General features: G+C 37.2%; 1 protein-coding gene and 1 pseudogene across 10 annotated transcripts in view; one reads left to right on the forward strand and one right to left on the reverse strand.

Moving 5' to 3' along the window:
- BPTF (bromodomain PHD finger transcription factor) overlaps positions 1–12,983 on the forward strand; it is a 164,580-nt gene that overhangs the window by 38,812 nt on the left and 112,785 nt on the right. For all 10 annotated transcript variants that reach the window (XM_037810590.1, XM_037810594.1, XM_037810599.1 and 7 more), the window contains exon 2: positions 7,400–8,222. In XM_037810590.1, coding sequence (XP_037666518.1) covers positions 7,400–8,222 — 823 coding nt within the window. The remainder of the gene's footprint in view (positions 1–7,399; positions 8,223–12,983) is intronic.
- LOC119513780 lies at positions 12,068–12,890 on the reverse strand (annotated as a pseudogene).

The following is a 12,983-nucleotide window of genomic DNA, read 5'->3' on the forward strand; positions in this document are numbered from 1 at the left end:
CAGTTTAGCCAGTGTTTGTCTCATGTATTTTGTAATTCCTTGATTGGGTGCATGAACATTTATAATTCTTATTTCTTCTTGGTGAATTATCCCTTTTATTAATATATAGTGTCCTTTATCTCTTAGTACATCTTTGCATTTAAAGTCTGTTTTGTCCGATATTAGTATAGCTACCCGAGCTTTCTTTTGATTGCAGTTTGTGTGGAATACTTTTTCCATCCTTTGGCTTTCGGTCTATTTGTATCACAGGGTCTAAGATGAGTCTCTTGTAAACAACATATCGCTGGTTCTTATTTTTTAATCCATTCTACCAGTCTGTGTCTTTTAGTTGGAGATCTTAATCCATTCACTTTCAAAGTTATTATGGTGAAGGGAGCTCTTGAACCAGCCATCTTATCCTTTGGTTTTTAGTTGTTAGACTTTTTTTTTTCCCCTCTCTCTTTTATCCCTCAGATACCCTTACTATAACTCTTCAGTTCTGTGCTCTTCTCCACACCTCTCTCTCCGTTCTTTTTTTCTCAGCTGGTAGAGCTGCCCTTTAGTATTTCTTGCAGGGCAGGTCTCTTGTTAACAAATTCCCTCAGCATTTGTTGTGAAAATTTTAAACTCTCTTTGGATTTTAAAGGAGAGCTTTGCTGAATAAGAATTCTTGGCTGGCAGTTTTTCTCTTTCAGAATCTGAAATATGTCATACCACCACCTTCTTGCCTCCATGGTGCCTGCTGAATAGTTAGTACTTAGTCTTGTGTTGTTTCCCTTGTATGTGGTGAATCGCTTCTCTCTTGCTGCTTTCAGAAGTCTCTCCTCTCAGCATTAGACAATCTAATCAGTATATATGTCTTGGAGTAGGTTTATTTGGCTTTATTCCTTTTGGAGTTAATTGGGCATCTTTAATTTGCATATTTGCATTGTTTAGAAGAGTTGGGAAATTTTCCCCAACAATTTCTTCAAATATTTTTCCTAGCCTTTTATTCTTCTCTTCCCCTTCTGGGACACCAGTGAGTCTTGTATTTGTGCGCTACACGTTGTCCATCATTTCCCTGAGATCCATTTCAAATTTTTTGGTGTTTTTCACCATCGTTCTTTGTGCTTTTTCACTTTCATCATCCTCTCTTTGAGGTTGCCAATTCGTTCCTCTACTTCTTCAGATTTGGTGTTATGTGTGTCAAGAATATTTTTAAGTTGATCAACAGTATCTTATGTTTCTGTAAGATCTTTTTTTTTTTATTTGCTCTTGCAAATTCTTTATTTTCTTCTATGGTCTTCTTCATTTCCTTTATATCCTTAGCCATAATATTGATATTTGTGTGTACTTCTTTGATTAATTGCTCCATATTTTGTGTCTCTTCTGGCTTTTTAATTTGTTCATCTGGCTAGTCCATATCTTCTTGATCCTTCGAGTGCTTTGTAATTTTCTGCTGGCTTCGGGGCATTTGCTTATCTTGACAGGGTTATTTTTGGAAGTGCAGAGTTAATTGAGCCTTTATATATAATTTGGTTTTCCAGAGTGAAGTCTGTCAAACCTCCCAGCAGGTGACGCTCTTGAGGCACAACTTGCTGGAGTGTAATTTCCCTAACCTAACAGCAGGTGGTGCTCTCAAGTAGGTCTTCCCCAGACTTCTCCTGTGCAGTGGGTGGAGTCCAAATGGGGTGGGGAACCAATCAGTGTACTGGATCTCCATGTGCTCTGGGGAATCCCAGTCCTGGGCTGCAAGGTGGGCCCTGAGCATGTAGGCAGGAATCCTGATCAATGGCACATGGCAGGTGGAACGTAGACCCTGCCTGCTGGTTTTCTGCCTGCCTTGTGCCCTCGAGTGTCTGGGGTGTGGGAGGGGTTCCTGATTGCCTGTATGGTGCCTCTCCTTCCCCACTTCTCGCTGTTTCATCACCCCCCACACAACCCCTCCCCCCATGGAAATGGGGGGAGAGCAGCCACCCCCCACTGATTTCCCTCATGGGAGCTCCCCGCTGTCTGGCTGTGGAGGATAACCCCCCAGCAAACTGTCAAGGTAGGTGAATGGGAGTGGAGAGCTGCTGCTCACTGCCTTGCCTGGTGGCCCTTTTGCTGCTGCTGGCCTGGGTTGGGGGTGGGAGTCCTGATGGGGAACACACTCACTACGTCCTTGCAGCCACCGTCTCTCCTCTGTTTTTGTCGGGTGTCCCCTCCACGTACTGTGGGGGTCCCTCTATGGCCAGTCACACCCCGAAACTGTGGTCCCTGGTGTCTTCCGGCCCCTTTCTAGTTAGTTTCTGAATCACCTACTCCACCATCTTCCCGGAAGTCTCACCAATCACATTTTGAGTAGTGAGGTTTAAAGGTAACTTCTGGAGTCAGTGAATTTCATCCAGTGTGTGTTAATTTTTACTTGTCTGAACCTTTCTAAGTTCTAGGGCAGTGGTTCTCAGTGTGGCCCCTACACCAACAGCATTAGCATCAATTGGGAAATTGTTAAATGCAAATTATCAGTCTTTATCCTAGACATACTGAATCAGAAATTGTGCTTTAATCAGAATTTTTGTTTTAACGAGTCCTCCAGGTGATTCTGATGCTTGCTGATGTTTGAGGATCACTCTTCTATGTTATCTCACTATATAGTCCTCTGTTTACTTTCACAGGGTAGAGTTAAAACATTTCAACATCTGCAAATTATGTGCATACATTTTCTTGTGTAATTGTATGGGCTATTGTGCAATTCAAAATTACTCATTCTTTCAATACATATTTATTAAGTATCTTTCTTTGTGCCAGTTACTATTTATGGCAGTAAACAATCTAGATAAAATTCCCTGCTCCCAACAAGATGACATTCTAGTGGCGATGTTAACTGCAAGTTCATATATGTATTCTTCTATTAGCAATAAATATACTGTTTTGCAGGGTTTTAAACTGTTTATAAATTTGTAACATATTGTTTTGCTTCACACTTTTTTTAAAAAAGACTGATCCATACTGACATACATAGTCCTAAGTCACTCAAAAACTGCTTTGTAGAATTCTGTCAAATTCATGTTCCACAATTTAACCATTTCCCTGTTGATGGGCATTTTGGTTGATTCCAGTTTTTTTTTTTGTTTTTGTTTTTGTTTTTTTGCTTTTTTAAACAGTTCCAAATGTCCTATATATGCATAAGGAGAGTTTCTCTAGAAGCTTTCAAACTGTGGGTCCCTAACCAGCATGTTTTGTTTGCTTGTTTGTTTGTTTTTTTGTGGGTTCAATCAAACCTTTAAAAATAACTTTATTAAGATTGAACAAATATCAGTCAAAGAGGCTTATTCCGGAAAAAGCAGATCCCCTAAATCATCTCTTGCCATGCCTCAGAGCCAGCCATCTCCACTTTTAGTTGCTTCATGTGATATCTTTTTTTATATGAACTTCATGTATACATAATAGTGATAGCTTCCAAAGTATGATTCAACAAGTAGTTGGAGAGCAAATTTCAAAGAATGTCATGAGTCACAGTTCCACAACTTCAGCTATTTCTGTTATTGTAAATATACATACAAAAAGATGTTAACTTGAGATATACAGCTCAACAAGCAGTTACATAGGTAATTTCAAAAATTGTTATGGGTTACTGTTCCACAGTCTCAGTTCTTTCCCAGTTCTGCAGTATAAGGTATATACAGAAGGAAGGCTTTTCAAGGCATAATTCAATGAGTAGCTATAGAGCAAATTTCAAAGGATGTAATAGGTTTGCAGTTCCACCCATGTCATTTACTTCCTTCCAGCTATTCTAACAACCCAGCATCTAAAGATATATATATATATATATATCTTTATATAAAGTTTCACTATCATAGACCTTTGTTAAATCTTATCTTGGTTGTTGCTACCCCTTCCTCTCACTTTCTTTCTTTCTCTATCCTCAGGGTGTCTAGGCAGTGTGAGCACCCTAACTTGTTCACATTTGAAAGGGGTGGGTTGTTGACACTGTGGGTAAGGGGACTGCATCTGATAGTTGATCTTCAAGAGGCTGTTGCCTCTGGGTTTTAGTACTGTCTGGTATAGGGACACTTGTGGGTTTAGGCCTTCTGAAAGATAAAACTTAGTAAGTGCATCTTTTATAGAATCTCAGATAGGGACCTAGGTATTTGGGGACTACTTTGGTAAGGGCATGGCATACTATGGCCATTTGGGATGTCTAGCCAGAGCCTGCATAAGAGAAACCTCCAGGTTAGCCTCTCAACTCTATTTGGGGTCTCTCAGTCACTGTGACTTCAGCTTGTTACCTTTCTTTTTTCCCCCTTTTGGTCAAGTAGGCATTTTCAATCCCTCGCTGCCAGGGCTAGGCTCATTCCTGGTATTCATGTCCCACGTTGCCAGGGAAATTCATTCCCCTGGGAGTCATGTCCCATGTGAGGGGGAGGTTAATGAATTTATTTGCCTAGTTGTGCTTAGAGAAGAAAGGGTCACATCTGAGCAACAAAAGAGGTTCCCTGGAGGTGGCCTCTTAGGCATAATTATAGGAGAGCTCAGCCTCCCATCTACAACACTAAATACCACAAGAGCAAGCCTCAACTTGAGGACTTGATTTATTAGTAGTGGTTTCCTAATTTCACTTAATATATATATTCTAGCTCAAGATAAGTGGTCAGTTTTTTACATTATCTTCACTTAGTTGTACAATCATCATCACTCTCTACTTGAAACAATTATCATAACATAATACATCCCAGAGCGCTTACCAGCTGCTAATTATTCAGCCCTAGTATTATGTAGTGTTGGTAAGATATTCGTATTTAATACGTAATGGGTAGTTTTCCATACCACTCTGTTGTTAACCCTCTTGCACCAGTGTCATACCATGTAAGTATATCATGTTGACACTTATTAGGTTTGTGGTGCTACTCTGTGGGTTACGTGCCTTTAAACAACCATTTACAACACGTTCGCCTTGAACTCATCACTGATAACTTATAATCCCATTAATGAACCACAGTCACACCTGACCATTCCCATACCATTAAATTCACCCTCGTTATCATATCTGTACACATCAGATTATCAATCTCCCTTCACTAGCTTCTGACCATCTCTAGGACCTCTGTATTCTACATTATAAGACACTTATTTTACATTTTTCACAGAGTTCACGTTAGTGGTAACATACAATATCTCTCCTTTTGTGCCTGGTTTATTTCACTCAGCATTATGTCTTCAAGGTTATCCATGTTGTCATGTGTTTTCACAACTTCATTCCTTCTTACTGCTGCATAGTGTTCCATCGTGTGTATATACCACATTTGTTTATCCACCTCATCTGTCAAGGGACATTTGGATTGTTTCCATCTCTTGGCAGTTGTGAACAATGCTGCTTTGAACATCGGTGTGCAAATATCTGTTCTTGTCAATGCTTTCAGATCTTTTGGGTATATTCCAAGACATGAAGTTGCTGATCACTTAACGAGTAGGGGAACTCGATGTCTAGTTTTCTAAGGAACCGCTAAACTGTCTTCCGGAGTGGCTGTACCATTATATAGTGCCACCAGCAGTGAATAACCAGCATGTTTTAAAAGCAGGAAAAGAAAAGAAGATTTTAGTATAATAGAATATATAATATCAGGCATATAGTAAGAGCATTGCTTTATTTTGGTGTGTGTGTGTACTGGATTGAGATGTAAAATGTGTTTCTTAGTTTGGGTCATGGGCAAAAAGTTTGCCACCTGCTACTCTCAGGGCTGTATGCACAGCCATAACCTGGTTAGATATTACTGAGTTGCCTCCCCAGAGTAGTGGTCTGGTTTACAGTCCTGGTGGTATATTGGTGTTTCTGTTGTTCTATATTTTTCCCAATAGTTTGGGTGTGGTTTTAAATTTTTGTCCACCAGAACAGTATCTCTTGGAGTTAATTTGCCCCCATCTCTTATCTGTCTGAGCATGTCAAATTTTTAATCTTTCAAAAAAAATACTGGAAAATTAATATAATTCACTTGGTAGATATTAGATCATTGTTGAAAACAGTAATGAGCGTAATCCTCAATGGTATATTAAAAACATACTTCATGAATAGTCAAAATGACTTACTAATATTAATGATTGATATTTGTGGAACTTGAATGGTTTAAATTTATAAGACTTATCTCTTTTTACACTCAAATCTGCTCAGTTCTATAAATCTTTGAATTTGGCATAATGACCTTTTATTTATATTCATATAGAACATCAGCAACCACTAATGGCAGCATCATTTTATTCATTTGAATATTCATTTTTTTCTTTTAAAACACTATAATTTAAAAATACATACATATGATATAAAGTACAGAAGGGGAAGAAAAATTAGTCTTCTTTTCCTGTCCTCTCGTTCTCCAAATCAACTTTTGAAAGATTCTTCCATGTCCTTTTAGAGATGTATATGTTGATCACTGTCCCTTCTTCCTCTTCCTCCTCTTCGTTTTATTGTTTTGTGTTTTGTTTCTACTTTTATTACTCAGATGACATTCTACTCATTATTCTGTAGCTGGCTTTTCCCTTAACTTAATGTATCTTCAGGATTGCTTCATTTCAGCACATATAAATTTTATTTTATTCTTTTTAATTGCTAGATTTGATTGTCTTGTGTAGATCTACCATAATTCATAATTGATGTAACTATTGCTATATATTGACGTTAAAAAGGAAAGAATACAAAACAAACCCAAAACTTAAGCTCTTCAACTATGTTGTATTAATTATTTTTGTACTTAAATGTAGGTGTGAGTATAGCGGTAGGATAAATTCCAGGAAGTAGAATTGGTGGACAAAGGGATATGCATTTGAATAGCTTTTTGCCAGATTGTCTTCTAAGAAGTTGAACCAGTTTATACTTTCCAATAATGTATCATTTTGAAACTCTTCTTCACTTAGCCTGCCCTCCCCTTTCTACTCAGCCCTTGAATCCATGCTTCACTATGGAGCTTCTCATCACGTAGGTCTTGGGAAATGAGTGCTACATCAGAGGGCTTCTTCCTGTCTGGTTGATGAGAGGCATTTCTTATCATCTGTTGCTGTCATCCTCCCACCTTCCCCATGCCTATTGTCTTATAGGTAGATGTTTTTTCTGATCCTTAACTGTTGTCACGTCTTTCACAAAGCCTTGTTTTTTAAATATCGTGGCTACCTGTAAACCAGTTAATCCCTCTAGATAATTGAGAGATTTATGAAAAAAATAATTTACATTTTTTTCTTCTGCTTTGGAATCTAATTGGAAAACCTGAATTTAGATTTTCCTATAGCCTTGAAAATTAGAGATAAATCATTGCTTCTTAGTATTTTTTCACCTCAACAGTTTTTAGAGAAATAGAAATATGTGTCTCTGTGTTTTGAGGTGTTTGTCCAAATAGGAAAAACTGGAGAACCCTTAGTTTATAAAAATTATGTGACATATGGATTTGTAATTATGTCATTTCTTTATTCACAGGGAGGCGAAAACCAAGAGTACATCGACCTCGTTCTCCAATATTGGAAGAAAAAGACATCCCGCCTCTTGAATTTCCCAAGTCCTCAGAGGATTTAATGGTGCCTAATGAGCATATAATGAATGTTATTGCCATTTATGAGGTACTGCGGAACTTTGGCACTGTTTTAAGATTATCTCCTTTTCGCTTTGAGGATTTTTGTGCAGCTCTGGTAAGCCAAGAGCAATGCACACTTATGGCAGAGATGCACGTTGTGCTTTTGAAAGCAGTTTTGCGTGAAGAAGACACTTCAAATACTACCTTTGGACCTGCTGATCTGAAAGATAGCGTTAATTCCACTCTATATTTCATAGATGGGATGACGTGGCCAGAGGTGCTGCGGGTGTACTGTGAGAGTGATAAGGAGTACCACCATGTTCTTCCTTACCAAGAAGCAGAGGATTATCCTTATGGACCAGTAGAGAACAAAATCAAAGTTCTTCAGTTTTTAGTAGATCAGTTTCTTACAACAAACATTGCTCGTGAGGAATTGATGTCTGAAGGGGTAATCCAGTATGATGACCATTGTAGGGTTTGTCACAAACTTGGGGATTTGCTTTGCTGTGAGACATGTTCAGCAGTGTACCATTTGGAATGTGTGAAACCACCTCTTGAGGAGGTGCCAGAGGATGAATGGCAGTGCGAAGTCTGTGTGGCACATAAGGTGCCTGGTGTGACTGACTGTGTTGCTGAAATCCAAAAAAATAAACCATATATTCGACATGAACCTATTGGATATGACAGAAGCAGGAGGAAATACTGGTTCTTAAACAGAAGACTCATAATGTAAGTAAATCCAATCTTAATTTTTCTATGTATTTAAAAATAAACTCATTTCCTTCATGATTAACATAGGAGACAACTACTGCTGATATATAAACCTTTGTAGGTTAATAATGAGTCATATAGCTAAATAATTTCCAACTTGAAGGAATATGTGCATTAAAACAGGTTTTAAAATTGTAAAGAAGGAAGAGTGTATGAAAAGAAACAAAATACAAACCATTGTATTCAATGCCTGGAGTAGGAAATAATAAGTTACTAATTGGAAGGCCACTGTGTACCCTTAGCCACTTACATTCCCCTACAACCCATCTCGAGGTAATCACTGCCCTAATTTTGGTGTTAGAATTTCCTTTGCTTCTCTTTTTAGTAGTATGTAAATTGGAGTAGCAAGAACAAACCTTGCTGTTTAAAGAAAGGTTAGTTCTGCCACTACTGGTTTCAGTCTTCTAGGAGAAGATAAGCACAACAGACTCAGGGTCATAGTCTGGCCTTGGCTTTCCTGAGGGTTTTCAAGACATTGTTCTGGCCAAGTCGGTGGGCAGTGTCCTCATTTAGGATGTTGGGCTGGGTCGTAGTGTGAACTGGGGATTGGATATCCTGTAAAATATGGTCAGAGCAAGTGGGCTGCTTTGCCTTTTTAGCTTCTGAAGTCTTCATTTCCTTCTTCCAGCTCTGATAATTAGGTCAAATCAGAAAGTCTTTGGTGGGATGAAATGGATGTCAGAAGCAGGACATAAAGGAGAGAGCAGGAACTTCATTGGTATATGGTCAGGCCAAATCAGGTACAGATGAGTATCTCATCCAGGCTTACCCGTAGTTTTAAAAAAAATGGTACAGAGTAAACAGAGATCTTAGTGGTAACAGCCCTCAACAAGTCTATACTTCTGAGGCTTAAGTGTGATTGGTTGTCCTTTGCATCAAGTACAAAGCTGTCATCCTAGGTGTCTGCCTTCATGGATCTCCTGAGAATGCCCTTTGCATCTCTTCTGTGTTGGTTCCCATTTCCTGTCTCCCACATCTTCTTTTGTCTCTAGTTTGAGTGGGATACATTGGCCAGTAGCTTCTTGAGAACGAGAGTGCGGCCTTTCATATTTGTGAGACCTGTATGTCTGAAAATCTTTTTATTCCGTCTTTTTACTCTACTGATTGTTTAATTGAGTGTAGAGTTCGAGGTCGAAGACCTTTTTCCTTCAGAATTTTGTACATTTGTCCTCTTGCTGCAATGTTGTGGTCCAGAAATCTGAAGCCATTCTGATTCTTGATTCTTTGTACATGACTGGTTTGGACCTATCTGAAAGTTTATAGGGTCTTCTCTTGTTCTGCAATTTTGCAGTGATATGCCTTTGTGTGGATCTGCTGTCATCCATTGGGATTTGGTGGACTCTTTCAGTCATTTAGTTGTGTCCTTCAGTTCTGAGAATTTCTCTTGACGAATTGTTATGTATGTCTGTTTTTATGCCAGTACTACACTGTTTTGATTACTGTAGCTTTGTAGTAAGTTTTGAAATCGAGGCATGTGAGTTCTCCAACTTTGTTCTTTTCCAAAATTGTTTTGGCTATTTGGGAACCCTTGAGGATCAGCTTTCCTATTTCTGAATCAATTATTTTTAAAAATCTGTATAAATTTTTTCTTGCCTTCTCATCCCTTAAATACTTGCTATGGTATTCATTGTGCTGTCTTTTTGATATCTTGCTATGTAGGTAGTAGGTTGGAAACCTTTGTTGTCAGCGAAGTCATTACAAATGGTGAGACCATTGTAATGATGTTTTGGTTTGAAGTTTAATCCTGTATTTTATTTTAAATAGAAATTACACCACATGTCAGGAAACCTGGTGCTTATTACATGGGCATTCATCTGTTGACAGGCCATGTTTGCCCAGTCTCAAATGCCCTCCCATAAGGAGCTCATAGTCAACAGGATTGCTGTAAACAAATTAGGAAGTAAGTGAAATTTATTCCATGCTGCTATTCTCCTATTTCTATGCTTTCCTTCTCTATCTTGCCTTCCCTTATCTTTTTGGATGTTCAGAACCTATTTATAAGAATATTTTCAATAACTAATTTTATACTGCAGTTTAGTTTCCAAGCCACCATCTTTAAAAGTCTGCAACTTGCATTGTTTTACTTTTAAAGTCAGTGTTTATAATGGGGGGAGAGGAAGGGGGGATTCTGTAATGGTTTTTGTTATACCTGCCTTATGTATTACTGAGATCTTTTAAAATTTCAGATAAAGTCATTTTTAGAAAATATGAAATCTATTAAGTGGTGTTACAGAAAATTTCTGTTTCTTGATAAATCACTATCAGTGTATGAAGTAGTACTCAGAACTTTGACTATAAACAAGTGCAAACCTTTGAAAATGACATAACTCAAAAGATTTAGGAAGTTACCTTTCTAAGCACCTGTGGATGAATTTATGATACATTTTGATGCAATCAAAGAATCTGCCACTTTTCTAAGTTGAACAGTAAAGTTCTTTCTTTGTATGTTCAGCTTTGAAACTATTCATTTAAATTTATTTACTTTAAAGACTTTAATTGTAGTCCATCAAATTACCTTTCTTAATGCACAAAGTATATAAATTTTAATGTTAATTTCAGATAAATAAGGTTGGTACCTTTTTTTCTGTAAAAGAAGTATAAAAGAGTATGCTTTCAGTATTGTAAAGTCAAATGTCAGTCTTTAAATATTGTTAGTGACAAGTGTTCTGTATTAATGAATTTAGTAAATTTGAAAGACTTTACGTCTTTTATTAAAATTAGATTTTAAACGATTTCAGCTTAAGGTGCCCCCTTGTGGTAGATTGTATGTGGAGTCCTGGTGAAAGTTTTTTAAAGCCATTTAAGTTGCCTTAGACAGTATGTGACGGTTTGGCATTTACTTTCCCTGGAAGCCCCAGAAGCTGAAGGTGATAAATCTCATGAGGACATAATGCTATTAGGACTAGGGGAGACGATGTGTGCCTAAAACAACGTTTTGCTCAGTGAACAATTTTTATTTGTAATGTTAGCAGTTTGAAGGAATTGTTTTTCCATTATTGCTCTAATTTTTAAATAAACATTTAAAATGTATTATTTGTATAGTTTAGTGAACTATATAATAAACGAAAGTCCTTACACATGAGCTTGTATGCTGAGGGGCCAAAATATACAGTAAGCAACTTTTTCTTAAATATTGCTATCATCACATCAGTCCTTTGCTCTGAAATTGGGATATTTGGTAAAATAGGAATTGCCCGATTTTAGCACCCTTTTTCTGTCAGTGACAATTCTGAATAAAATTTCCCTGAGCACAGCATTTTAAAAACTCTGTTTTTTCATTTTCCAAATGAACTGTTATACTTTTTTTCACAGTAAGCTTTTATTTTACTATATGTGTGTATATAACTTCAGTTAAAAATTATATTTTATATTTTTCCCACAGTAAGCTTTTATTTTACTATATATGTGTATATAACTTCAGTTAAAAATTATATTTGATAAATTTAAACACATTAACAGTAAGATCCACCATTTAGGCATCATTAAGCAAAAAACCTGTTAGTTAAATGTGGTATTCTACCAAATGTAAAATACTTGCAATTTCATAGTTAAATGTGAAAATAAATATGTATCTTAGAATGACATACAGTAACTAAAAAGTCTACACTCATTTTTAAAATGACATGAATGAATCTTGTCAGTTTCACAGAGATCAATAGCACTTCACAGTTTTGGATGAGTTGGGGGCATCCTCTTTGCCTATGGAGAAATATATACCATTCTCCCCACTTCCCCTCTGCCCTCCTAAATGTGCCTGTTTGTGCAGTTTTCTGCCCTCACTGTCTCTCCCTTGTCCTGCTTTCTTACATGGGTTTTTTGGCATGTCCTCTTGGCAGGAGCAGTTCTTGTGTTTCAGCGGTCAGTGGAGCATGAGAAAACTTTCAGTATTCTCCCTGGTAATATTGCGTTAATGTATGGTAAAACTTGCATGGATATTCACTATGCAAATACAGTTTTCACCTCTGGTACAATATCCCTGTACATAAAACTTACCACATTTACTTTTTTCTTCTCTATCTCTGCATCATGATCAAATTTATACTGATAAATTTATACTGATAAATGTATCATACTGATACTTTTCCTTTCAAGAAAATGTTTACCAAATTTGTTTTCCTTTATGTTTCTACTGTATGTTGGTTGGTTGAATCCCTGGTTCATTTTTCACACACCTGTTCCTTAGTGTTTATCATCCGCTTCCGGGAAGCTGATTTTCCTCAGGAAAGCACTCGATCTTTTGTTTCCAGTGCCAACCCATTTTCACTTCATTTTCTTCTGTTACCATTCTTCTGAGCAGCTTTATTATTTTTATTTTTTGTTTAACGGCTTGCTGGGTGTCTCTCGCCCCATCTTTGTTCATAGATCCTTTAGGAATTGGTAAGAGCTGAGTAGTATTTGCCATTTCTTTAGCTTGTATATACTGTTTAAGTTCTTCAGCAAAATATCCTCTGATTCCCAACTGTAGATATCATCATCGCTATATACATTATAGTCCTTACTTCTTGACCTTCTACATAGCAGACTCTTCTGTGATGTTGCAGAGTTTCTCGAGTGCCTAAATTCTTTGGGAATTTGCTCACACTCCACGTTTACGTCCTGTATTTTGTTTTCTTGAGCATGCGCCATCTGTTATACTTTAAAAAAATTTTTTTTTAATTTTTTAAATGCAATTTTGTTGAGATATATTCATACTGCGTACAATCCATCCAAAGTAAATCA

This window comes from Choloepus didactylus, chromosome 18 (assembly GCF_015220235.1).
Source record: "Choloepus didactylus isolate mChoDid1 chromosome 18, mChoDid1.pri, whole genome shotgun sequence".
In the NCBI taxonomy this organism is placed as follows: Eukaryota; Metazoa; Chordata; class Mammalia; order Pilosa; family Megalonychidae; genus Choloepus; species Choloepus didactylus.